Consider the following 26,590-nt stretch of genomic DNA (forward strand, 5'->3'; position numbering starts at 1 on the left):
GTTCCCCCAGCCGGGGAGCATAGGCGACGCATTCTCCTTCCTTGGGGAAGGCCTGTTCCTATACGTGTTCCCTCTGTTGCCACTACTACTTTTAGTCATCAGTCAACTCGGACGGTGCTTTTGCAGGATGATCCTCTTCGCGCCAGCGTGGCCGAGGCAGATCTGGTGCCCGGACCTTCTCAGCATGTCAGCGTCCCATGCTTTCAAGCTGCCAGTGATACGGATTTTCTCGCTTGGGAAGGAGGCACAATTCTGCACCACAACCCAGGATCGCTGAACCTGAAGGCCTGGCTCCTGCAGCATTAGAGTTCAGTGGTTATGAGCTTCCGGCGGACTGCAGGGAGGTCCTCGCTAAGGCCAGGGCATCGTCGACTTTGAAGTGCTTCAGACACAAATGGAAACGTTTTGCGACTTGGTGACGGTCACAGAAGATCAACCCTCTAAGGGTCACGCCTCTTCAAGTACTTCTGTATTTGTCATTGGCTAAATCTGGGCTGGCCCACGCCTCCATCAAGGTACATCTGGCGTCTTTCTCCCGCTATACCAGGTCTCCGGGACGGTCTTCACTCTGGTCGCACCGTCTAGTCAAAGAGTTCATCACGGGACTGTTCGGCTCGTTCCCGCCGGGAACTCAACGTGGTGCTGACTAGGTTCATGGGGCCCCCATTCAAACCTATGTATTCAGCTCCGCTCAACTTTCTGTCATGGAAGACCGCTTTCCTCGTGGCCGTCACCTCTGCAAGAATAGTAGGGAGATCCAGGCCCTGTCCTGCAAGCAACCTTATTTGTCTTTCCACGAGACGGGTGTGGTGCTACGGATGCACCCCTCCTTCATGCACATGGTTCCGTTGAAATTTCATCTCAACGAACCCTTGGTGTTACCTGTGTTTTTTCCGCCACCTTCGTCGCCGGCTGAAAGGACTTGGCACTCGTTGGATGTGGCTCGAGCGCTGAAGTTTTATGTGTCCCGCACAAAGAGTTTCCGGAAAGCTTCTCTGTTTTTTGTGCACTTTCGTCCTGTGAACCATGGGAAGACCCTGTCGAAGGCTTCCATTTCCAGATGGCTCTCCGGCTGCATCACTGATAGTCACCGGTTGGCAAACCGACCACTGCCTGGCCGTCTAAGAGCCATTTCTTCCAGAGCGATTGCTGCCACGACGTTCCTGTCTGGTGTGCCCCTGCTGGACATTTGCAGGGTTGCTAGGTGGAGGTCGGCGCCCACCTTCATGAAATTCGACTGCGTTGACAGGGATTCCGGGGAGGATTCCAGAGTCGGCCATGCAATGCTGCACAACCTGTACGCTTGAAGGAGAGCCTGGTGAGGAGGTAAGAGATTGCTTCTGTTGAGCCTCGCCACCTCCCGTTGTTGTGTAATTATGTACTGCTATGTATTCTTTATTCATGAGCATGTGAATCCATGCAAGACCACATGCTGGGGAAGGAACAAGTTACTTACCTGTAACTGTTGTTCTCCAGCATGGGTCTGGCATGGATTCACTGCAAAACCTCCCACCTACCCCTCTGTGGCTCTTCTCTTGGTCCTGCTGCCACTTTACATGCTACCAAATCTGAAGATGGTTGCCTGAGGAGGGGCTTAGGTAGAGGGCAGTCATTGGCTAGGGCATTATGACCCAGAGCTCAGTGATTGGTTTATAGGAGAAAGACAGTTTAGGAACAAATCTGAAACTGTTTTTTCTTTTACAGAGGATCCCATCTTGGCAGGGAATATTCATGAGCATGTGAATCCATGCCAGACCCCAACAGTTACAGGTAAGTAACTTGTTCCTTCTGACTGCTCTGAAGCTAGTCTGAAGGTCATAGAGACAACCAATAGATTAAGTGTGAAGATTAACCAGCTTTTCCAGGTGTTTGCCCAGGAAAGGAGTGATGGAGATTGGGTGATAGCAGGCAGCAGGGGTCAGCTGAGGGTTTCTTGAGAAGAGGGTGCAAAAGAGTGGCTAAGGGAAGGCTTCAGTGGCGAAGGAGTGGTTGCAGACGTCCGCCAGGGCAGGAGCGAGGGTGTCAATGTGGTCCTTGGTGGTTTTGTAAGAAGAGGGAAGAACCTGTTTTGACAAGACTTTCATAGATCAGACTTGTCTAGAAACCTTGTCAGGGGAGAACAGAGGAAAGGAAGAGAAAGAGGGAAGAGAGGTGGCCACAAGGGGTCATAGGTAGAGGAGAGAGTAGAGGGAGGAGAAGGAGAGAATGAGAGGGTGGACAGGATGTCCTCGGTTTTAGAGATGAAATGAGAAGCCAGGCCCATGAAGAGGGCCTGGGAGGGGGCAGGAGGTACAGACTGCAGCAGGATTGGCCAGCTCCTTGCAGATTTAAGAGTTCAGCCGAGTTGTTAGATGCCGCAGAGACACAGGCTTGGATGGGGGCTCTCTTCCTAGTGCCGACAGAGAACCGGTATTGCCTTTGGAGCAGGCCGCAGGCCAGTTTGTCAGAGGATGTTCAAGAAGATGGCCATTTCCTCTCAGCCACCCTGCACTTGTGTTTAAGGGTAAGTAGGTCAGAGTCATACCAGGAGTTGCACTTGGATTTGGGCTTCAAGCGGATGCTCATGACAGTGGCAAGAACATCAAGAGATGGAGGAGTGGAGCATGGAAAGGGCTGTGTCAGGATGTGAGTCAGCCAGAGGTGGAGGAGGAGTGGGAGACAAAGTGGCGGCCAAAGCCTCACACACTTCATGGGTCGGATGACCGAGAAGGTAGGTGGCAGTGCTGGAGGTGGCTTGGCCTGAGGGGTAGAGAGGGAGAGATGGGAGGAAAGGAGAAAGTGATCACTCCAGGAGAGAGGAATGGTGAGGGGGATAGAGCGGGGGAGGTCTGAGGAGATGAGAACATCGAATGTGCCCTGCAAAGTGAGTCGGCCGAGAGGGGAGAATGGAAAGAGACGGCGAGTCGCAGAGGTCGCAAAAGAGTCCAGAGGAGGGACAGGAAGCCTCCAGGTGGATGTTAGTCTCCAAGAAAGAGGAGTTGAGTGGTTGAGGCCAGGAGGGAGGAAGAGAGGTCTGTCCACTCAGAGGAAGGAGGAGATCTGACCTTGTGGCTGAAAGATAATAGCCACGGTAAGAGAATAAGAGTGAGAGAGAGTGACTGCAGACAAGGCTTTCGAAAGAGGAATCCACTCAGGGGATGAAAAAGGCTACATCCTCTCCGTAACGGTTGGATCTGGCCGCAGAGAGGATCTTGTAGCCATCAGGGAGGAGAGTGTCAAAGCTGGCCATGAACCATGTCTCGGTGAGTCCGAGGACATCGAGATCCAGTTCATCTCGGAGGCGGCAGATGTCAGAGGATTGTTTGACAGCTGTGCGAGAGTTGAAAGTGGCAATATGTTTTTCATGTCATTACAGTTATTAAGGCCCGAGTGTCATTGGACCTTTTTTCGACCCAGTGAGCTCCATTTAAGCACAACATTTTTTTTGAACAGTACCGAATTTGAGAACTACATGAAAATATAATATTCTTCGTGGTGCCCACCTATTCTTCATTCAATATGGAGAAGGTTGCCAACCTTGAAAGACTTCTGGGGAGGGGTACAAATCAGAGGTACGCCCTGCGGAGGTGTAGGAGGAGCTTGGGAGGGTGGGGGGGCAGAAGAGGAAAGAGTAGAGGGCAAGGAAGCCAAAGAACTGAGAGAAGGGACAGCAGGAGAAGAAAGGAAATTGATGAGGCGCAGGAAGTGTCTATCGAAAAGGAGTAGGTTGGCCTGAGGGCCTTGGACCAAGATGGTACCATTCAAATAAACATTAATGATGACCTTAGAAAAGAGTGGAAGGGGGCCAGGAGGGCCTCCCACCGGGTGCCACCAATAATGGGAGAAGAATAGAAAGGAGACAGCACAGAGACCATATGAAGAGTCCATAGGTCTGGTGTGGGAACGACAAAGAGGATGTCTGCGAGTGTCTGTCTGGAGGAAGCACTGGTATAGGTTTCACCGATAGGGAGGCCTGGGTTGGAAACCAGGATATCCTTTTTGAACTTCCTACCAGACATAGTGAGGAGAGCAGTATAGTTGATAGAGAATCAGTTTGAAAAGATAGGATAAACAGAGAGCACCATAGAGAAGGTGGGGGAAGAGGAGAGAGGAAGAGGGGTAGAGTGGAAAGGTGGGGAGGAGACACGAGGGGAGGACAGAAGGAGGGTTGCCAGCAGACAAGACGGAAAGGGACAAGACAATAGTGGACAGTTGACTAAGTAGACAAGAGCTCAGATGGAAGAGCAGGCAGAAAACAAGGCAGTTCTAGTTAGGGAGAATTCTCATAGCGTCACTGTGTTAAAATCTGAATTGAGAAAGCGTTCCCATCAACATTGAGTGTGCCTAACACCACGACTCCACCCCTCTTATCTAGATCCAAACTCAGCCACAATCTGGCACGCCTCGATCCGTCCCGCCCCCCCCTTGAATCCGCCCCTCCCTTCACAAACAACCCCACCGCCGAAACACCCACAACCCACTATCATCAACCCACCGTGCCCTCTATCCACCTCCCAAGCCTGAGGAGCCCATTGACGCTCCAGACATCCAAAGACCTCTGATTCCTCCATCCCTCCCACCCACTCACCTGCAAGCATGATTTACCAAATATCTGTATCCCCTATATATGCTATGTACCCACATCCTCTTATATATCTGTATCCCATATATACCCCTATCCATCCTGTCGCTATATATATATGTATGTCGCTATGTACGTCCCCACTGTCCTGCTCAAGTGCCTGGTCTCAGGCGCTTATACTGATAGTCACCATATTACACCACTACGCTTGCTCTCCTCTATACACCATCATTCAACTAGAACACAGCTATACCCCTGATAATTCGGCCTAGCTGTTCATGTAGGAACACGACTCCACGAACACCTCATCACCCTAATAAAACACTGCGAGCTGAAGCACATTCCGGCTAGCATAGGCGTTCCTCAGGCCTAACGCAGCCAGAACCCAGTCTGGGTGTCCACCCACCAGACTGAACACATCCAACTGATTTCCTCAGCACCACACCTATCGCTAAGAAGCAGCTACCATTCCAACAACTACACCAGCTGCACACATATCTGGTGCACCCACGCACCATACGAAAATCTCTCTCTCTCTGTCTCTCTCCCTTTCTCTCTCTCTCCATGTTTTTCAAGATGGCATCTGAGCCCCCTCTGTAAAAACAGGTTGCGGTGTTCTATTTTCACCATTTCTTTGTGGAAAGGTCCTTCTTGAGTTTGTCTCTGCGTGCCAAACCAAGTTTGGTCTCTTTGTTCATTCATGACAGGCTGGAATGAATGGGAGAGAACTGAATAAAAGGCAAGTCTCTTGGCTTGGAAGGCAGAGTCGACCACTGGAACGAAAGAACCGAGGACGGCTTCTGCAACTCCTGGACCGTTTGTTTGCCCAGTGAAGCCCTGCTGCAGGTCCGAATCGTCAAGTTCTCCTTGACAGAGAAGCCCCTACAAGGACGACTTCTCCCTTTGAGTTGTTGGGACCAATCAACTCAACAGTAAGCCACCTGGATACCTATCTTGGAGCTGGTTGCATTTTCCTCCGAGTGCTGCAGGAAACCGTATAACCAGGGAGAGGGACACCAGCTTGTGTGCGTTACTCACAGCCACCGAAATTGAACTTTGCCAGTTGCAAGCTGCTTTGACTGTCCCAGTGCAGTGCAGTGCAGGAGTCCCCCGACGTCCTCCCTCTTGTCCCCATGACTGAGGCCCAGAAACAGTGAGATCTGCCAGCAACAGAAGTCATCAGCTGCCTCTTTTTCTTCATATTAAGGTACTGTAAAACAAGACTGGGAGTACTTGCCTCTCGCAGTGAAAGTGCTTGGAACTTTTGCAACTCACAGGCCTAATCAGCTTGTGACCCTACATATGATTCTTCTTTTTACAAACAACTCCTAAGAACCTGTGCAGAGACTTTTCCGTTTAACTACCAAAACTGCTTTATCCTATCCAAGACTTTAGCCCACTGACATTGGCATAGCCTATTGAATTGAATTCACTCTTCTGGGGAAATCAAAATATTTGCAGTCTAAGAATAATTGTAACCTTTTGTGTTCTAATAACCTTTGCCTTTTACTCCTCTTGAAAAGTATTCTGAATGCCAACAGTAAGATATTCATGTTCCCAGTACCCTTGCTACTAAAGTTATCTTTGGTTGTAGGTTGTGTCTGTGGGCCATCCCAAAAGGGTGTTATCTGATTCATAAACTTAAGAGTGTACAGTATTGAAATATATTTGTGTGTTATGATTGCCTCCTTCTGTTGAATGTTTTATAACTGACAGATAAATAAATTAATAAGTATTTATCAAAGAAACCTTGAGTGTAAGAGTTTATTTGAGCTCCTGTGATTGTAGACCTCTGTGTAACATCATTACTGCTCATATTTCCCCTCTTGAGATATGCCTGGCTGCTCAACACGCTACCAAAACTGTGACACACTGAATGTTTCTTGGTAAAACACTTATTTATTTATTACACAATCATTTAGAAAACATTCACTAGAAGGAGCCAACTTAATATTATACACAAACACACTTCAGTACTGAACAAATAGGTTTCTGAGTAAATTAGGCTCCCCTGAAATAAGAACAAAATGGCATTTCAGTTACTTTCAATAAGAGTGAACGGCACAATGTGGGGGAGCGGGAGAATCAATACTTTAAACCCCGGGCTCTTAGAAACATCCATATCAGACAAAGGCAGCAGAAGATATGGCGAGGGGTTGCCTCTTGGAATTGTTCTGGTTACAACCACGGTTTTGATTGGTTAAATTAATAAAAGGAAAAGGGGGGGGGCGGGTGGAGGGGAGAGGGGGGAAGGGGTGGGGAAAAGTATGAAGACAATACTAGACTCTACATGACAGTTCAAGGGGGTTGAATAAAAGGTTCATGTTGATAACAATGTTCTTAACACATGTTGTAACGAAAGCTCAACCATTGTCTTAAGTTAAAAATGAAAATAAAGTTGGTTTAAAAAAAGAAATAGATCACAAATACTTTCTTAGGCAGTGCAAATTGTTATAGTTCACTAGAGGACTCGATTCAGTTCAATAGGCCTAGGCCAAAGTTATTGGACTAGTGTCTTGGATAGGAAAGAGCAGTTCTTGTAGTAAAGGGTAAAGTCTTTGCAAAAGTTATCAGAAGAAGTTTGTACGAAAAAGAATCATGTGTTGGGTCACAAGCTGTTTAGGCCTGCAAGTTGGGAAATTTCCACGAACTTTCACTGCGAGAGATGCGTTCTCTCAATTGGGTTGGCACAGTACCTTAATATGAGGAAAAAGATGCAGCTCAAGACGTTGGTTCCTGGCAGTTCCTGCAGATGTCACTGTTCCTGAGCCTCAGTCATGGAGACGAGAGGGCGGTCGTTCGGGGGGGTGGGGAGGGGTAACTCCTGCACTGCACAGGATCTTTGGAAAATGCTGACAAAATGGAGTCAGTTCAGTTCCAGTAGCTGTAGTTCAAGCACACAAGCTGGTGTCCCTCTCCCTGGTTAAACCTAACCAGCTCAGAGAATGGTATCCAGGTGACTTACGAGTTGATTGGTCCCACCAGCTCAAAGGAAGAAGTCGTCCTTGAAGGGGCTTCTCTCTCAAGATGAACTTGGCAATTCAGACCTGCAGCAGGGCTCCACCGGCCAAACCAACGGTCCAGTAGTGGCAGCAATGGTCCTCTTCCATCTCGTCTTCGGTTCTTTCGTTCCAGTGGTCGACTCTGCCTTCCAAGCCAACAGACTCACCTTTTAAACAGTTTTCTCCCATTTATTCCAGCCTAGGTGCCACTCACCCAGCAGGGTGGCTGTCCTTTCTGGACAGTCAGCCAGCCAACCACGCCTGCATGTATTTGGGTCTCCTAGGAGACTAAGCACAGGGAGTTTCGGGCACCTCCCTCACTTCCTGCCCACCACAGACACTTGGGTGCCAGAGGCTCATGGGGGCCCCCTTCGAGCCTATGCATCAAGCTGCTCTCAAGTTCCTTTCGTGGAAAACAGCGTTTCTCGTGGCCATCACCTCTGCCAGGATGGTAGGTGAGATCCAGGCCCCGTCCTGCAAGCAACCTTATCTGACAAGGGAGGTGCTGCGGATGCACACCTCCTTCATGCCAAAGGTTCATTCGGAATCCCCCTCACCTAACCTTTGGTGTGGTCTGTGTTTTTTCCGATGCCTTCGTCGTTGGCTGAAAGCACTTTGCACTTGCTGGATGTGGCGCGTGCTCTGAAGTTCTATGTGGCACGCACAAAGAGTTTCCGGAAGACATCTCAACTTTCTGTAAACTTTGGTCCAGTGAACCATGGGAAAGCTTTGTCCAATGCTTCCATTTCCAAGTGGCTCTCCGGCTGTATCACGCACTGTCACTGGTTGGCAAACCGACCGCTGCCCTGATGTCCGAGAGCCCTTTCCACTAGAGCAATCGCTACGACAACGGCGTGCCTGTCTGGTGTGCCCCTGCTGGACATCTGCAGGGCTGCTTCGTGGAGGACTACGCACACCTTCACAAGATTCTACTGCGTCAACAGGGATTCCAGTGAGGAGACAAGGGTTGGCCAAGCAATGCTGCGCAACCTGTTTGCTTGTAGGTGAGCCGGTTCCCGAGGTAAGAGTAATTGCTTCTGTTGAGCATTTCTACCTCCCGTGGTTGTGTAATGATGTACTGCTATGTATTCTTTATTCATAAGCATGTGAATGCATTCCAGGCCCCATGCTGGAGAAGGAGCCAAGTTACTTACCTGTAACTAACCATTTGTTTGCAAAACATCTGCATACCCAACCCACCCAAATCCTCACACAACCATCTCTCGCCCAGCAAACCGCACGCACTTTACCACACTGCATCAACAACAAACAGCACCTACAGCACACATGGTCTCTCCCAGATCGCTACTTGTACCAAAAGCTCAGCTCACAGTGTATACCGAACTGAAGCCGCCAACAGCACACCACTTTTCCCACTCTCCTAACCCCCCCCCCGCCTTCCGACTAACCGTACCCACCCTCTTTTACAGATCCGACAGAGCGCTATATAAATAACTTTAACATTGTGCATAGAGGTCGAGGTTTTATGCAGGGGCTAATAGAGAGATGTTGGGCAACTTTGGTCATCCATCTGGGGTGGCCATGGTATTCTTGGTAGCTAGAAGTGAACAGTGTACAGTGACTGGTCATTTATGGGGAAAAGTGTTTTAATTTTCCTATTAAAACCAGTCACCGCACTTAACTTTACACCCCCTTCTTGGACATCCTCAAAGCGCCCCTTGGAGGCTAGGTCCACAGTTTGAAGACCACAGCTTTAGAAGTCGAAGTCTCTGTGGATCCCTTCCTCTGTTTGCAGTCACCGTTGCACTAGACAAGTACCAGAATAGAATAGTTTTATATCGTCCTTTCAAATGGTTGCATGATTAATTTGCTTTTACTCATACTTTGTACAAAGAGGACTGTGTAGTGTGCACTAGTAGAATTTTTGATGTTTTCATTCTTGCTCGTTCTCTGCTGATCCTAACTGATGGGCTTTTGTCTCTCATTAAGGAAAAGGCAGGGGTAGGAAAAGGAAAACATCTGGTTCAGAAAATGAAGGCGAATACAATCCTGGAAAGAAACGGCCGAAGTCCTCGTCTAACAAGGTCAGTCATTTGGGCTTGAATTAGCAAGTGTGTTTTTGTGTATAGTGCACAAGGTAAACTGGACCACCACCCAGGTTCTTGTTAGGCATTACTGTAGTATTAAGATGCTGTATTGAAAGGGTGGGTATCAATCTACCTTTTGGTATCTCGGACTTGGTCTAGGTGGGAGAAGGGCTTTAGGGTATAACGTCCTTTCATCGACAGTCGTCATTTCTATGTTTTTTCCCCCAAGTATTTCTTTTATGGAAAAACTCATCAAAATATATAGAAAATAAATTACAACCGTCCTTGAAATGTCAGAACTGCCTGTTGGTGAGTGTAAAGACCTTTGAGGACCCTTATAGTCAAGGAAACACTTTCACACTGTAATTATGTACAAATGTTTTTTTATTACATATACTAAGGCAATGTTAAGATCAATCTGCAATTCACTTAAGTAAGGAAAGTTTCACACATATATACAGTAGGACATTTGCTGTTGCAAAACTCAGTTCAATAGTAGACCTTTAGATGAAAAACAGGTAAGTATTAAGAGTATAACCAAAAGTGGGACAGTTATTAAAGTTGAGCCAACTGCACACATCTGAAGGGAAAACTAAGCATGTGTTGAGCAGTTTGGATGCACAGTGAACAACAGAGGGTAATTGTGTAAACAAGATCCCCACGCTCCAGGGGCCCTCTGTATAAATAAACACAACTAGGGCACAATCACACTCGCTGATGTGTATCTAGGTGGGTTGTATTCTTTGGAGCAAAAGCCAACGCATGTTTCGACCTCGCGGTTTTCTTCTTGGGCTATAATACATTAATGTATGAGCGATACAACATAAAGGTCCATTATTAAATCATTGAAAAATTCACAAAAATAGATGAATTACACAAATCATGTGTATAACCCCATTACACATAACTACAACAAACATTGATACATAATATTGTTGCTATAAACCATATACAAGTACTTCAGAAACATCCGCAAACATAACATACACAAATATTGTAACCCGTCAATTGGGTAAAAACCATACAAAAATGGATAGAAACATTGCAATAATAAACAATTTTGAAAGAAACAAAAGTGGAACAAAACAAGATAACAATCTGTTAAATTCTGAACTCCCAATTGAACAAAACAATATTTACCAAATAACACATTGCATATTTCAAAATGCATCCTAATATTCAGTGAGCAATAAGTGAGCCACATGCCGCCATTCCCCCATGCCACTTTATGCACTATCCATGCATAAAAGAAGGAAATCCAAAAGGCGAAGAGAAAGCTTATGATGACAGAATCACCAATGCCACCAACACACAAAAAGAAATGTTAAACATCATTAAAGAAATGAGAAACCCACCTGGCTGCGACAACACTCCAACCCCCTGAAGGTGGCCACTCCCCACAATACAATTAGAAACTCAGAATAACAGACACATCCCAGTAGGGAATGAGACCAGGAGATTGGTTGTGAGAGACAACTAAGGTTTATGTAAAATTCAGCATCCAGAGAATTCTGCTGCCTTGAGAGCGCTCTGGCGAACAATACAAAACAATAGATTTTTAAAGGGTTACAGCGTCATAGATGACGTTTCCATACAGTATACAAGTAACATATGGATTGGTGAGGGTTTGAGCCCTAGTATGGCATTATAGGGGCAGGCTCCACGAGATTGGCTGGCTGCTTGGCGGGCTGGTAGGCGTCACATGGGTCAGCTGGGCTGGTCCGTGCGAGGTGAAGGTCAGTTCGGGTCTGGGAGAGGCGGCTGGTGCTGTCTAATCTACATGCTATCACAGGACATACAGTAAATAATAACCCATAAACTAGACCTTTGGTATTTAAGAGAGGCCTATAAATTGTACACACGTATTTACATTATCCCGCCTCAGATCGTTGGAGAGGTGAAGGGTGTGGGGGTCTTGCCCTCCAGGTGGCTTACTGGGGTGAGATTTAATAGTTGTCTGTTCTGGCACTACAGAGCGGGAGGGGTTAGATTGATGTGTTGGTGTATGGCAGAATATATGACAACATGAAATTAGTTATATTGGGGGAACTCTAGGGTGGTCAGCAAGGAAGAGTCACACTTCTGTTACATCAAAGGAAGACTGGAGGGGCACAGGGTTGAGCAGGCAGTAACTTTCCAACAGTGGGGGTGAGAGGTGCAGGAGTGGGTTTGTGGAGACGGATGGGCCACAAATCATTATTCGGCCCGGTCACACGCAGTTTGCTTGCAACAATTTGCGCCAGTGCATCCGTGAGACATGGGCTTGGGTGGCTCAGGCGTGGGAGGAGGTGGGGGCCGTCAGTGTTCGCGGTGCTGCAGAGGGGAGAGAAGGCTTCACAGATAGCAGAATGCGTCCTAGTCCAAAGATGGAGTCTGGGGTACACAAAATGGAGTCCAAATTTATCTTGCAGTAGCTCCGCTTCTGTAGGTGCCAAGGACTTGTCCACTGGGACGAGGGAAGAGCAAGGAAGGCGCCCCTCCTCTATTGCAAGAGCAGGTGGTCCCTTTTGTGTGGAATGTACTGGGAGGGGGGGCAAACCGACCCCCTCCTTCCTTACATTCCCCCCCTTTCGTTACATCTAAAGTAACAAATTACTTTTAATATTACTATCATTCTTATAGTGTTCCGCATCCAGCTGTCATGACCACTGTGAGGGGGCACAAGTTGTGCCACAAGCAGGCTCCCGCCAGAACCCTGAGGGCCTTAATACCACTGCAAAAGGGCTCCTGGAGCCAGTCCTGGCGCCTTTGGCACCAGGCTCATATGTAGGAAGGAAGGGCCGTTCAAACTAGGTCCCATTTATGTACATGGGCCTTTAAATCAAACATAGAAGCACGCACACAGTCAAGTTCTAAGAACCAAGCCATGCGGTCTAGTGTTTTGGGTGTGGCAGGCCTGGAACTACTTTCCCTGGTACTACTTTACCTGGGCTATATAAAACACACCCTAACTGCAGAACATGCTTGGTGTTCTGCAACCAGCAGCGTGACGCTCACCGTGTCCATCTCCTGGTCTTCAGCATCTTCCTGTAATCCTGCAAGAACAAGATTATTCTGTCTTACCTGAGAAAACACCATCCAGCACTCAGCATCTCAACTGGGCTGCTATCTGTGGAAACCGAGAGAAGAAGAAACATCACTCGCCTGTGAGTACTAGATTAAGGACTTCCGGCGAACCGCTACCACAGCTGCTCTTCGAACATTGCGACCTGCAATAACGAGAAAAGGAAAAACAAGATTAGAATGCACGCTTCCAAAACATCGAATTCCATCAGTCTTACCTGAATTCCATTGTGCTATGCCACGCTTCCATCCGGAGTACCACAGCAACATCTGCAAAGCAAAAGAGACATATTCAGGTTCGCTTTCAATATTAAACAACCGCACAGCGCTGTACTACCTTAATGGATTCCAGGGGCCTGTTTTTCATCGCGCTCTCATCCACACGCAGCACCACAGTGGCCTGTGAGGAGAAGAAGAAAACTCATGTTAGCTTCAAAAGACAAAAAAGGCGCTGCGCTTCGCCCTTTCTCTTACCTAGAAACGTTCCTCTCCATCCGGCACGCCAGCATCAAGACCTTCGCACCTGAAAAGGAGATAAAGACATTAACGAATTCCTACCATGAACAGAACAAAGATTTACAATTAACAAACCTACCTGCCTATCAGCAGATTCAGGGTCATAGCAGGCCTGGGCCCAAGGAAGGCGTACTGCACCAGTGAAGCAACTCGGGCAGCTCGCCAACAAACGTCAAGCACCCCTGCACAAGAAACACAGGACGGATAGCTCACCCTACAAATGACGAAGGTGAGAAAAGAACCCAGTGGGAAAGGAATCGGTCAGAGGAAGGTGGGAGATTCACCCATTAGAGACAGTTATCACAAATCCTCCCTTCTATAATTGCAGTGTCATTATTCGGGCACTGGGCAACTACGCATCCAGGGTTCCAGATCTCCGAGCCTTCCAGGTGCCCGCGGGGATATCTGGTGAGAGTAACACCAGCACCGCCTCATCCCAAGCAGGTGTTTCCTTTATGGGCATCCAAGCTCTACAAACACCTCGTAAGCGCCGAACTCGTCTAGCATATTCATCAGGGTTGCGTGTCATATTTATTCCCCTATCCCCATCTAGATCCACCCACACCTCTTTATACCATTCCAGCTCCCAAGGTTCTTTGATTGTGGTATGATACAAACTATCCACCCTGTCCCCTGGGTTGCGATAAACTGCTGTCATCCGAAATTTGGGATTTTTGTCCCCAGTTTGTATTTGCCCATCTTTCATTGTCTACACCTTTGTCGTTTTGCCCATTGTCACCATCATCATCGTCGCGGAACTAGGCATTGATTTTGCAAAACTTCGGACGCCTACCTGGCGTACACAAAAAACAGCAACAGAAAAACTATAATTGGGACAAGTATTTTCAGAATCGTTCCGACACAGGAAGGGATCCAGTCAAAAATGGCATTGAACCAATTGCTAGGTTGTATCCCACTTCCTTCTTCATCCTTTGACCAAGCTTGTGGACTGCAGATATTACGTGTGATAAGGTTCCATTGTCGGCATCGGCAGAAGGTACGAATGTACAACATGCACTCCGTCCATTGCTGTGAGAAGGTCCAAGACGTACCGGTTTTGCATGGTCATCAGCCGCAGGGCTCGCAGTGCCACCTTATTAACGTTGAACCCTTCTTCAGTGTCGTTGGGGAGCTGGATCAGCTCCCATCTCACTATCTGCAGCCATTTGGTGTTCGCTTGCGTCTGGATACTTAGCACAAGTGAGGCAAAGAATGTTTCTGCTGTATTAAATAGTCTATACTGGTCAGGTATTGCTGCCAAAGGTTCTGAGGACTTGCTGGAGATGTAGTTTGATGATCGTCTCTTGCGGGACACCCTTTCCTGCAACTGATCTTCCGACAGGATGACGTATGTGGGGGGTTCTTCAGTTGTTGACTGTGGTGCCGAGGACGTTTTGTTGGACACCCTCTCCCTCTGGACATGGCTTTCTGGGCTCACCATCGGGGCCGAATGCAGTGTGGCCATGGCGCAAGTACCTCTCCATGACGGTGGTAGGTGCAGGTATGCTTGCTTGCCGCATACCCAGTAAGTGTCCATTTAGGCTGCTGTGCCTTTCTTCATGTCTGGCAGAATGAGTGTTTTGTTGCAGTGTTTGTTTGATCCCATGGACACCTTCCCTTCTCTGTGAAAACAAATTTTATAATGTATTTCTCGTTGTATTTTGATGGGTTTTTCAAGAGTTGTCACCCAGGTCAGTTTGGCAATGTGTTGAGACCACGTTGGAGTGCATGTTCTTTCAACCCATTACATTTTTTCTTCAGATAGCCCGTGCATTGCTTCTGCTTTGCACGTTATCGTCTCTTCTTGCCACTTATTCTCTGCAGCAATTGTACTGTTACGGTGTGCCTGGAAGGTACCCGAATCCTACAAAAGGTTAGATGAACAAGACACTGAGCTTCCGACGAAGGCGTCTCTTGGGGTATGAGAACTTTAGGCATTCCAGATGCATGGGGTATCAAGGAGCAAACATAACAACTTTCATTGGTTGCCTGTTTAGCCATGGCACTCCTATCTGAATACCATTTATTAGATTGGTCAGGGTGGCGGGGGTCTTCTACAGCATCTAATACCATGGTATGCATCATACCTTGTGCGTTCCGCCCTCCTTTTCCGTCTTCTTTTGCCCCCTAATCCACTATATAGCTTATTCACCCGTTGGTATTGTATAGGAAAAATGCCTGTCCATGTTTCATCATTGTGTTCACCGTTGCTCTGCCAGGACTATGAGGTTGAATACATTTGTGCGGTTGAGGTAAGGGGCTAAAAGTGCATATACTCGCCATCTGAGGTAGGTTCCCTGGTTGTGTGCATATGTACACATGGCGATACTGATACATCAAAGGTTGGATTGTCAACATTAAAATCATTCGATACTTCATCATTATCATAATTCATAGCAGCATATGTAAAGGTTGGGGCTTTGACAGTTTGGTTCTTATGCAGAGTGGTGAGATTAAGATTTGTTAGAGGCATTGTGGGCCCATATTACTTTAAACCCGTTCCAAATAAGGCTTGTTCCCTCTTATATCTGTCCGCCCTCTTTTATATCACCCAAGATAAAAGTAATAATCCAATACATCCCCAAACAAAACAACATTATAGAGAACACGATGGCAACGAAATACAACCCACAATCCTAACTATAAGCTCTAGTAGCACTAACATTTTCCCTATCGCTATCTACATTTGTAGTGGTGTTAGTGAGGGCCCTCCTTTCCGCCATATTTGAACCTGAAGGGGCGATATGAATGGGTTAAGTACACAAATAATAAACTGTCACTTATGTCCTCATTCGGCAATTTCGTTTTTTAAAAAAGTTCACTGCGGACAAGGAGGATGAGCAATAAAAAGCTATGTTTAGGGAGGAGACAGAGATTACATTTATTAAATCATTTTCTCAACTTCCATATACACTTGATAATACTGTACACTGTTATGAAATTTTGCATTCACTTTTCTACTTTCCATGCTTCTTTACTCAGTCGTTTATATGTACCTTTTTTGCTTATGGCACTGCACTTTCCTGCTCTTGTGGCTGTTCCCCATGGGGCGCTGTGCTATCGTGTGCTTTTCTTACGTCAGAGAGGTGTATCCAATATTTCAGGCCCTTAACCGTAACAGCAGAAGGTGTGCAATACACTACTTCATAAGGGCAGTGAACTCTTGGAGAATTCCATCTCCGCACAAAACTGCACGTATACACACACTCCTGGCATTAACTGCGACATTGGACTGTCTGCTGCTGGGGTATTTGTATCTGTTTCTCCTTCTCGTGTGAATGGGTACGCTATCTGTTTAGCTATACTTGGCACTGCTCTTGTGAGTTGTGCGAGGTATTCCTTAAACTTGTTGCCCAGCACTGTGGCAGCTCTATGAGCGTCTGATGCCCGTCTCACTGGAGACAGTGGCATTTGAATGCCTCTTCCCGTCGTGATCTCGTGCAGGGACAAATGATGATCCTTACTCTGCTGCGTTCTGAGTTGTAACAGTGTTGGGGGCAGACAATACACCAATTATTTTTTAGGGTGTGACACAATTTGGAGAGTCTGCTTTTAAGGAGACCGTTGTTCTTCTCGACCATCCCATTCGCCTGTTGGTGATAAATTGAACATAATCTGTTTCACACCTCGCAATGTTGTCAATCTTTGAAGAGGTCATTTACAAAATGAGTACCGTTGTCTGAGTGCACAACGTCACAAATTCCACAACTGGGGAATGCTTCCCTCACCTGGAACTTTGCTGTGCATTTCACGTCTGGGTGTGCACAAGGTCCTGCTTCCACCCAGCGAGAAAAGGGGCAGACTACCACAATGAGGTATCTTGCTCCATTGCATCTTTCGCCCATATCTGCATAATCTATGTGTAACTCTGAGGTTTTCAAAAAAGGTAGCAGGCGCTCCTCTCCAGAAAGAACATGGCATGATAAACTGTTCTGAGATGAGAGTTGGCAGCACACGCTTTTTGCTCTCAGAAGGGTACAACTGGGCGAGGCAGTGTTCCCGTAGTGTTCTAAGGGTCATCCCCGAGCTGTATGTCTGACACGTGATGCATTCTATTATTAGTTTTGCAAGGTGTTCTTAGAGGTTTGGAACAATCTGTTCCTCTTGGATGTCGGCTGCTATGTGTTTAGTAATGTGTGCAGGGAAATTAAGCTACTGGACTGCCACATGCAATAATTCTACTGGCATTACCACTTTTCCTGTCATTTCTTGACGCTAGAGGTAGTCTCTGGGCGATTGCTTGCACCCTCTTTTTACCCATATTTCCTGTTCTTCTGTTTGCGTAATCAGCGTGGAGTTGTACCCTTCTTCTTTATCATCTTGAGTGTTGTTTTTAGTACGCATTCTACTGCTTGGGGTTTGTTGAAGTGCGCTGCTTCTTTTCGCGGCTTTTATTAGTGCGCCAATACATGTGCGCTTTTATTAGTGCGCTTTTTTTATCAGATAGATGGCCGTATTAAAAGGTGAATTTGATGGCACGAACATGCCCTGTTGCAGTAATGCATGTATAGTCTCCTTAATACCCTCCTCTGCTTCCCTGGACAGGGGGTATTGTTTTACTCTGGGTGGCACTGCACCTGGCCTCAGTTTTATTTTATGGGCGTGACTTCCCTTCCATTGTGTGGGCCTGTAGTGGCACCTTTTTCATATCCTCATCAAAAATTGAAGGTGGTGCACTGACACTGGCCATGAGGTGGTTATTCACTTGCCCGTTTTGAATCATTGTATCGCATGATATACACATTTCCATTATTATCTCCCCATCATTGTCAGTGAGCAGCTCTTCGTTTGTAAGATTGCGTAGTGCTATGTTCGGGTCTATGCACAACACTGTTCTCCACTCACAAGCGTGCGTGTCCAGTCCTTTTGCCACAATACGTTTAGCTGATACATGCACCCCTTGTAGGTCCAGCGAGAGGATAGTACCTGGCACAATCTGAGGTTGCAACTGGGGGAAAAATAGTCAAAGGGTACTTGCCATTCCTTTTGTTATTTCAGGCACCACTGTAGCTAGCACCTGTATTCCGTAAATGAACATGTAAATATCCGTGGACACCCCCCTCACTGATACTTAATTTGTCATGGTACTGATCATTAGCATGGCTCTGAGCGTGCATACTCCTGGAGTGGAGCACACTATCCCTCGTTCTGTAAAGGAGATGGTCATATTGCGTTTACTGAGGCAATCCCTCCTTGGCTAATTTATGGACGAGTCTTTGTGGTATAAAAGGGGTGCTCGCACCATCTTCCCTCCCACCGGTATATCGAAATCTTTTGTGCAAGGAACCTTTAAAATTGCCCCAGAGAATCCCAGCGTTTCCAAAGTCTGGCCTGAAAGCGGAAACCAAATTTCCATGAGGCACGATTTTTCCGCCCCTGAATCCACCATGAAGATGAACTGCTTGTTTCCTATCTCGCCCCCACCTGTGTTTCCTCATCTGGACGTAGGGTAGTAGATAGGACTGGACACGCAAGTGCCATCTGTGGGCTGTCCTAATCTGGGTAAATATTTGTACCTGGGAGAGAAACATTTTCCCCGACCATTGCTGTTCCATGGAACGGCGCAGGTGCACCGTTCGCTGTAGTAGCGAAGGGATTTGTGTGGGTATTTCCCATGGTGTTTTGACGTGTTGATCGTGGTTGCATGCCCTGTTGTGGTGCTTATGGCCCTTGCTTCACTGGTTGTGTCCTTTGTTGGAAAGTATTATAATATTGCTCTTGCTGCCCATGACCACCCATTGGTAGTCCATAAGTGCTGCCCGGGTGAGGATGGCCGAATCGCTGCTCGTTTCTGGGTCGTTGGGGCCCTTGGTAATATCCCATGGGTCGGGCGCAGCATTCCCTTGAAAAATGTCCCCACCATCGACACTTCCAAGATGTCCCTTGGCCCCCTTCCCGAGGCCCTTGTCTTCCAAACCCACCTCTGTGTCCCCTATACCACCTCGTCCTCTTCCAGGCCTTCCCTGCCATTAGGATCCCTCATATTTTTCGACGCCTGTCCATTTGCAGACCATGTTGCTGCCATCCTTGCCAGTGAAAATCCTGACCCCTCCTCCCTGTCTCCCTGTCTTTCAGTAGGCAGGGCCGCTGTTACTGCAGCAACCTTCACCAGCTTATTTTGTACGAGTTTGGCCTTGTCTGCCAACCTCCTCTGTGCAATTTCTTTTTCTCTTTCGTTGCTCCTCCTACAGTGGTGTACTACAATGCTCTGTATTTCAGGCCATCCTTTGGCTTCTATCCCGGCAATTTTATCTAGGGCCTTCTGTACCTCCTTTGGGAGGCCTCTCTTGATGATAAAGTAGAAAAGGGAGGTTGATTGGTCCCAAGCTGTGCCCGTCTCTGATCTCCACAAGTCCTGCACCCGAAGAATGTAGTGCGCAGCCTCTCCATCGTCCCCCATGGTGCATTGCATCACCGAATGTAAATCTGTGGTGTCAGAGAAGGTCCTCTGCAGCGCATCCCACACTTGAGCCCTTACATTATTAAAGGCTGACCCATCATGGCGGTCACAATCTATTGTCACTCCCGGGAAACCTACCTTCACCCACACTCCATCTGCTTGGTCTCCTACAGCGGACACCAGCAAGCTTTTGACGTCCACTATAGCCAGTGGGACCCCTGCAGTATGCTCCTCAAAAACATGTAACCACTTTCCCGCCCCTCCTGAAAGTGGAGGTAACGCCTTCAACAAATTATTTTTGTCCATCTGTGCCCATGGTATATAATGAGGCCTCCCTGCTCCCTTGTGAGTGAAGGGCATTTGCAATTTCTTTCTGCTCCCTGTCTTACCTTTACTCTTTCTTCTTACTCAACCTGCTTCGTAGCCTCCCCTGCCACCTTTCTCACACTACCCCATCTTCTGGCTCTTCCCACAGTGGCATACTGCTCCAGCCACTCCTTCCTCATATTCATCCAGATCACTCCAAACCTCATTTATTTCTGTCAGATGCTGCACTTCCCTGTTCTTCACTTGCTTGGCTACCTTCTTGTCCTACTCGTACTACTTTTATTGGGGTATCGTTGAGGTGGAAAAAGAATTCTTGTGATTTTCATTCGTCCTCTGTCAGACTAGGTGGATCCCTTGATGAGAGTGGTGACGATGTTGGTCCACCCGCTGAGATGGATGGTGGCTACCCTCCCCCGGGCAACATTTGGCCTTTGTCACACAACAATCGTGTTAATTCCATTTGTGTGGTAGCGAGTTGTCTTTCTAAGTCATTAGTTAGGCATGCAAGGTTTACTGGTGGGGCACACGTGGGACTGTATAATCCTCTACGATAATAGGGAGGCGGGGCTGCTGCGGGTGCAGAGGGCATGTTTGGTGGGGGCAAGTATGATGTGTCGCTGTACACCTCGGCGGGGTCTAGTTAACAGTGGCTAAACTCTGGTGGGCTCCCCGTTTTCGTTAGTTCCCCTCCATCTGCTTCTCCTCCTCCCATTGCTGGGCCCGGCACCGTCTCTGGCAGCGCTTCCTTGTCTGTGCTATTTGTAGGGGGCGTTTCCTCAAACATCTTCCAAAGATCTAACATTTCCGATGAAGTTGCTTTCCCCAGTATTTGGCCAACTAGTGTGTTGTTACAAGATCTAATATTCTTATCAAATAATCCCCCTTCTGGCCATTCTTATGACGCGCCCTCCCCCTTTATCTCAGTGAGCCATTGGTCAGGGTACTTTTTTATTCTCTCGCTGTACAGAGGGAGGTGCTGGCAAATATGTGCTAGTGGTGCATCTCCCCCCATGGTTCTTTGCTTGGCTCGTGTCTGTCTGTCTGTCTGTCTGTCTGTCTGTCTGTCTGTCTGTCTGTCTGTCTGTCTGTCGGATCAAGAAACATCACCGTTTAAAGAACCTTTCCCTTACACCTTTTCCACTCCGACATATTTCCAAAAAATAATCTGAACAAATTCAAAACAAAACGATTTTACATATACTCATAGACGTACTGTCACGTTTGACTTTAATGACAATTGACATAAGACACAGATCTGTTATCCTTCTGGTTACACCCCTCCCCCCACTTTCCCTTTATTACACTGTTATATTCTCTAACCACAATCACTCTTCTCGTTCCCCCTTCCTTGGGCCCCTTTTGGGCCGACCTCGAAGAGAGTTCCTCACACAAGAAAAAGATTTTGCTAATATCTCCCGAGTCTATTCATTACACAAGACTCCTATGTTTTTCTATTTTATCAACCTAATGTCCATATAAAGAAAAGAGGAGAAAAAAGCCTACCAGTCAATACTCATGCAAGCCCTATATCTTTGATCTGACACCTCCACTATTCCCTCACCGTTACATTTGTACCAGTACTCGCGTGTCCGGGGTGATCCGAGAGCCTCCGTTCACGTTTTATCCACAACCTTTCACGTTTTATCCACAATCGCGGGGCCGCCCCCCAACCAAGCCGTGACCAGCCCCTGTAGCAGTCCGGTATTTACAATGGCAGGGACCCTTGGAACCTCTCTGATGCGTACGCTCACACCAAGGGTGTTCCAGATAGCGTGCTAAGCATGTGGAAAAAAAGAACTATGGGATGGTTGTGTAGTGCCTCATTTTATACAACGCTCGATGTCCCGTCGAGGAATGGCATGGCCATATAGATGGGAGGTATCGACTCCCTTGTATCACTGCTGCAGCAGGGCATTCATCGGGCAAACCACCAGTCCAGCAGTTGCACAACTGTCTCTTCCAAGTTCGTCTTTGGATTCCTTCGTCTAGTGGTCTACTCTGCCTTCCAACCAAAAGACCTCACCTTTTATGCAGGTTTCTCCCATTAATTTGCAGCCTAGCTGTCACTCACACAGCAGGGAGGCTGTCCTACCAAGGACAGCCATCCAGCCAATCACCTTTTGGATGCATTCCTGTGACCAAGGGGATTAAGCACTGGGTGTTTGGGGCACCTCTGTGCATTCCTGCCGCCTGCCAGGCATGCTGGAGCCAAAGGCGGGCTGCACTGGTGAAACCCGCAAAAGACCAAACGAACAAAGGGACCAAACCCGGTTTTGTGCGCAGAGTAAATCTCCAGAAAGACCTTTCCAACAAGAAATGGACTCTCGATTTTTCCACTTTGTCAGTGGCGAGGTTCGACGTCGAAGGCCTGAAAGCAACCGCTGCGGCCAATCCCTTTGGGTTCAGGTGAGATGTCAAAAATGGAAGGTCGCCTCTTGCTGGCATATACTTCTTCGTAAACTGTGTGTCGACTGCAGCATGAATGCTGCCACAAGGCGATGACCATTTATGCTATAGCTGCATTGAGCAGCAAAGCACGTTCTGTTTGTGTGCCACAGTCGAGGATTTCGGTTATACTGCAACACTTGACTTCAACAGTGCGCTGAGACAAAAGGCCATGACGACCTTCTCGACCACCTTGCAGCATTGTGCGTTCGAGTGTGCCTATAGGTTCAACTGCTGAAATTCCACATCCGGAGATGTGTCCAGACCACTGGCATTGTTAGGCAAGAATGTATGCAGTAACCCTGTTGGAGACTGGACCAGCCTTGTCCTCTTGGCAATAGGTATCCCAACCTTTGGTATAAGTCTGAACTACACATGTTGGTAGAGTGACTGAGCAGCCAGGCTTATCTGACAAGAGTCCATTGAGGGAGCCGGTGCGGTGAGTATGCCCATATTGGGCTTTTCTTTTCACAATTTTGCCCAAAAAATGTCCCCCAGCCCACCGAAGCACTCCTTGTGTCCTCTTTCCTCCTCGCACCCTCTTCCTGGTCTCCCTCCCGACCTGCCTCCTCTGCTCTGATTGGGCCCGTGCTCGAAGGGTCTAGTGACCCAGTGTGCACCGGCTTTCCTCCATCCATCGAGGGAGCCGGTGCGGTGAGTATGTCCACATTGGGCTTTTCTTTTCGCAATTTTGCCCCAAAAAATGTCCCCCAAGCCCCCGAAGCACCCCTTGTGTCCCCTTTCCTCCCCGCACCCTCTTCCTGGTCCCCCTCCTGACCCAGCCACCGTGTCCCGATTGGCCGTGCTACCAGGCCTTTACAGACCTATCCAGGGCAGCCCTCTGCCCGGCAGCCCCATCGGCTAAGGACCCTGTGGCAAAGGACGGCTCCAATGAGACGGATCCAGATCGCATCTGCAGGTACCGCAGGAGAAGCAAGAAGCCAGTAGCCTGCCGTCAACCAACACTAACAAAAACGCAAGTGTGGCAATGGTGGGGACTGAACCAATCACTTCACGCTTGAAAGCCCTATCACTCTTACCCAAAATCCTACTGTGTTACATCACACAGTGACATATTAAGGTCCAACGATTATCCGCACCCTAATAGCGTCACTGTGTTAAGGTTGAACGTAGAAAGTGTGCCCTAATAGCGTAACTGTAGACGGTATTCTAACATCATTGAATGTGCCCCAATAGGTTCACTGTGTTAAAGTTCAACTTAGAAATATGCCCTAATAGCGTCACTATATTAGAGTTGAATTAAGATGGTATTCCCAACGTCATTGAATGTGCCCTAATGGTGTCACTGTGTTAGAGTTGAACTTAGAAAGTGTGCCCTAATAGCGTGCCACTCCTGCTTTAAAGGGAGGGGAGGGGAGGGGAGCCGCAAGGCGAAGCCGCGTAGGGAAGGCAAGGAGGCAAGGCAGACGTCCCTCTCTGCAGCTCCGCTGCGAGGGGAGTTCTAGCTGATCACCTCCATAGCCGCTGAAACGACACACTCCATCCCCGAAGATCTGCTACCCTCTGTATCCTCATCCGACTCCATTGAGGCCCACGAGGTTCAGCAGAATCTTAATATGGCAGCAGCCATGGTAGTCATGACAATGCCTACAACAGCACCATCTTTGATCCCTGGTTGGGGCTCAAAGATTGCTCGGAGCTGCATACTATGAATCTACGCACCCCAGCCCAAGGTAAGGGCCTTGAAGCACCTTCGCTATATGCCCCCTTGTAGTTGCACCCGCCTGAGACAGCCTACACTCTCCTCTGCCCACACTTGCCCCAAATGCTACCTTGCCGTAACCTGCGACTCCGCTCGCGCACTCTCCCAGCTCCTCCCACTAAAATCACTGTACATTCCGCCAACTGGAATGCTCGGCCGGGCGCGTGAGGTCTCAAAGCAAATTCCCGTGTGGGACCCTTGTCTACTCCTCGCCCTCCTGCTCCCCCTCCGTCCCGTCCCACTTCACCCCCGCGTCTCAGCATGCGCGTTACTCCCTTTGCACGTTCCCACTCACCGTTACGGGTTCGGTAAGCCCCCCCCCACAGGCCCTTTTCAACATCAGTGAAGCCTCCGCAGCCAATACAAACCAGCCGCCTGAGAAACATGCTACGAACCTCGACCATACCACCACCGGAGCCTTCCTCTTTGAATGCGTTCGACTCGCCGTTTCCTTTAGCTCAATTTGATACTTTTTTTTTACTTTGAAGTGTAAGTCTGTTAACACCTGCACTGTTACAATGCGTGACCCTGCTGCAATACCAGCACCTCCATTTTGCCTATAAACTGCGATCCTCATAGTACACCCCTTGATGTTGCTACCGCATTCCAGGTGCTTATTGTTACTGATGCTGCCACTTTGAATGTGGTCCCTGATGAACCCAGTACCACCCATGATGTTGCTAATGCATTGCATGTACCCTTGTTACTGATGCTGTTATTTTGAATATGGTCCCTGATTAGCCCAGTACCACCCATGATATTGCTAACGCATTGCCTGTGCCTCTTGCTACTGATGCTGCTATTTTGAATGTGGTCCCTGAGGAGCCCAGTACCACCCATGATGTTGCTAACATTGCCTGTTACTGATGCTGTTATTTTGAATGTGGTCCCTGATAAGCCCAGTACCACCCATGATGCTGCTAATGCATTGCTGTGCCCTTTGTTACGGATGCTGCTATTTTGAATGTGGTCCCTGATGAGCCCAGTACCACCCATGATATTCCTAATGCATTGCTGTGCCATTTGCTACTGTTGCTGCTATGACCCCCCACCCAAATGAGTATGCCTACTCCCCCTCGTCCTGCAACCTTACCTGCATTGCCCAATCCCACCCAGCCAACCTCATCCACACCTATACAGTGCTCAACCAATGCCCCACAGTTGCGAGGTCCAGCCCCCCATGTTCCCATGGGCTCTCTCAAATGTGCTATGGTCAATGTCGGCTCCCTACCTGCACATGCCCTCAGCATCCATGACACCATCATTAATGACAACCTCGACCTTCTCTTTCTTAGCGAAACCTGGCTTAGTGACTCATCTGGCCCCACCCTCTCCCTGGCTATTCCAGAAGGCTACACAATCTTTAGACAAGATCAGCCCCTCCAAAGAGGTGGAGGGGTTGCCCTGCTCGCAAAAGAATCTCTTTCAATCAGGAAAATTGACAAGGAACTTGACCACAAGTCTGATTACCTCCTACTCAAACTTAGCCCCACACCTAACTGTACCATATCTCTCCACGTGGTCTATCGGCCTCCTGGTCTAGTCTCCCGACTTCCATGAATCCTTGATCCTCTCTCTATCGGATAATCTAAAAAATACATCAAAAGCCCTGCTCCTAGGTGATCTAAACTTGGGCCTCAATGACCCCAAAGATTCGCATGCAGCTGCCCTAAACAGCTGCCCTAAACAAAGCCCTATCTACTCTAAGGTTCTCTCAAGAAGTCGCCTCACCCGCCCACATCAAAGGTCGCACGTTGGACTGGATCAGCCAGCACAACTGCCACATCAGGGTCACTGGCATCACACCCTTACCCTGGTCTGACCACCACTAAATCCAATTTGACCTTATAACCTCCAAAGGGCCCCCCAAGATGGTGGCCCCACTCCCTTCAGCCTTATCTAGGAGTGCCTGTCAGCTGACCAAAGAAAGGATCGCTCCTCACCTCGTCCTGCCTGCACTCCTGCCTCCTTTTTGCCATGACCCAGAAACACTCGCAAGTGCATTTTAAAAACATCATCTCCCAAGCTGTCGAGGCCATTACCCCGCGCGCAAATCTGCCATAATCGAGGCAAAAGCGGCCTCATTCAATGATAGGATAGCAAATGCAAAATCATCAAGGACTAAAGACGTTTTTGCAATCTTTAGAGAGCTGGAAAATCCTGCCCCTCCACCACCCTTTCTCGCTAAAGATACTAGCTGGTTTAACAACATCCAAACTGCCATGCTGTACAAACTCAACATCTTGCAAGCTAATATTATAACCCATCAAAATGCTCTCTCCAACCTGTTATCCAACCTTCACTGTAACCCCTCTACTGCTACAGCCACCACCGCTGAGAATGAATAGCCACCCTTTGAATTCAAAGACATGAGCGAACCGGAAGTCATCACCCTTCTCAATGCAATCAAACCATCCAATTGCAAGGGGGATGTTTGCCCGGCCCAGCTCATCAAGTATTGCGCCACTACTCTTGCCCCCTTCCTCACCGCCTTTATCAATGCCT

General features: G+C 48.1%; 1 protein-coding gene across 2 annotated transcripts in view; it reads left to right on the forward strand.

The window, feature by feature from the left end:
• Window positions 1-26,590, forward strand: part of TOP2B (DNA topoisomerase II beta) — a 934,132-nt gene that overhangs the window by 864,959 nt on the left and 42,583 nt on the right. For both annotated transcript variants that reach the window (XM_069648849.1, XM_069648850.1), the window contains exon 35: window positions 9,514-9,608. In XM_069648849.1, coding sequence (XP_069504950.1) covers window positions 9,514-9,608 — 95 coding nt within the window. The remainder of the gene's footprint in view (window positions 1-9,513; window positions 9,609-26,590) is intronic.

Source organism: Ambystoma mexicanum, chromosome 2q (assembly GCF_040938575.1).
Source record: "Ambystoma mexicanum isolate Mex_15411 chromosome 2q, UKY_AmexF1_1, whole genome shotgun sequence".
In the NCBI taxonomy this organism is placed as follows: Eukaryota; Metazoa; Chordata; class Amphibia; order Caudata; family Ambystomatidae; genus Ambystoma; species Ambystoma mexicanum.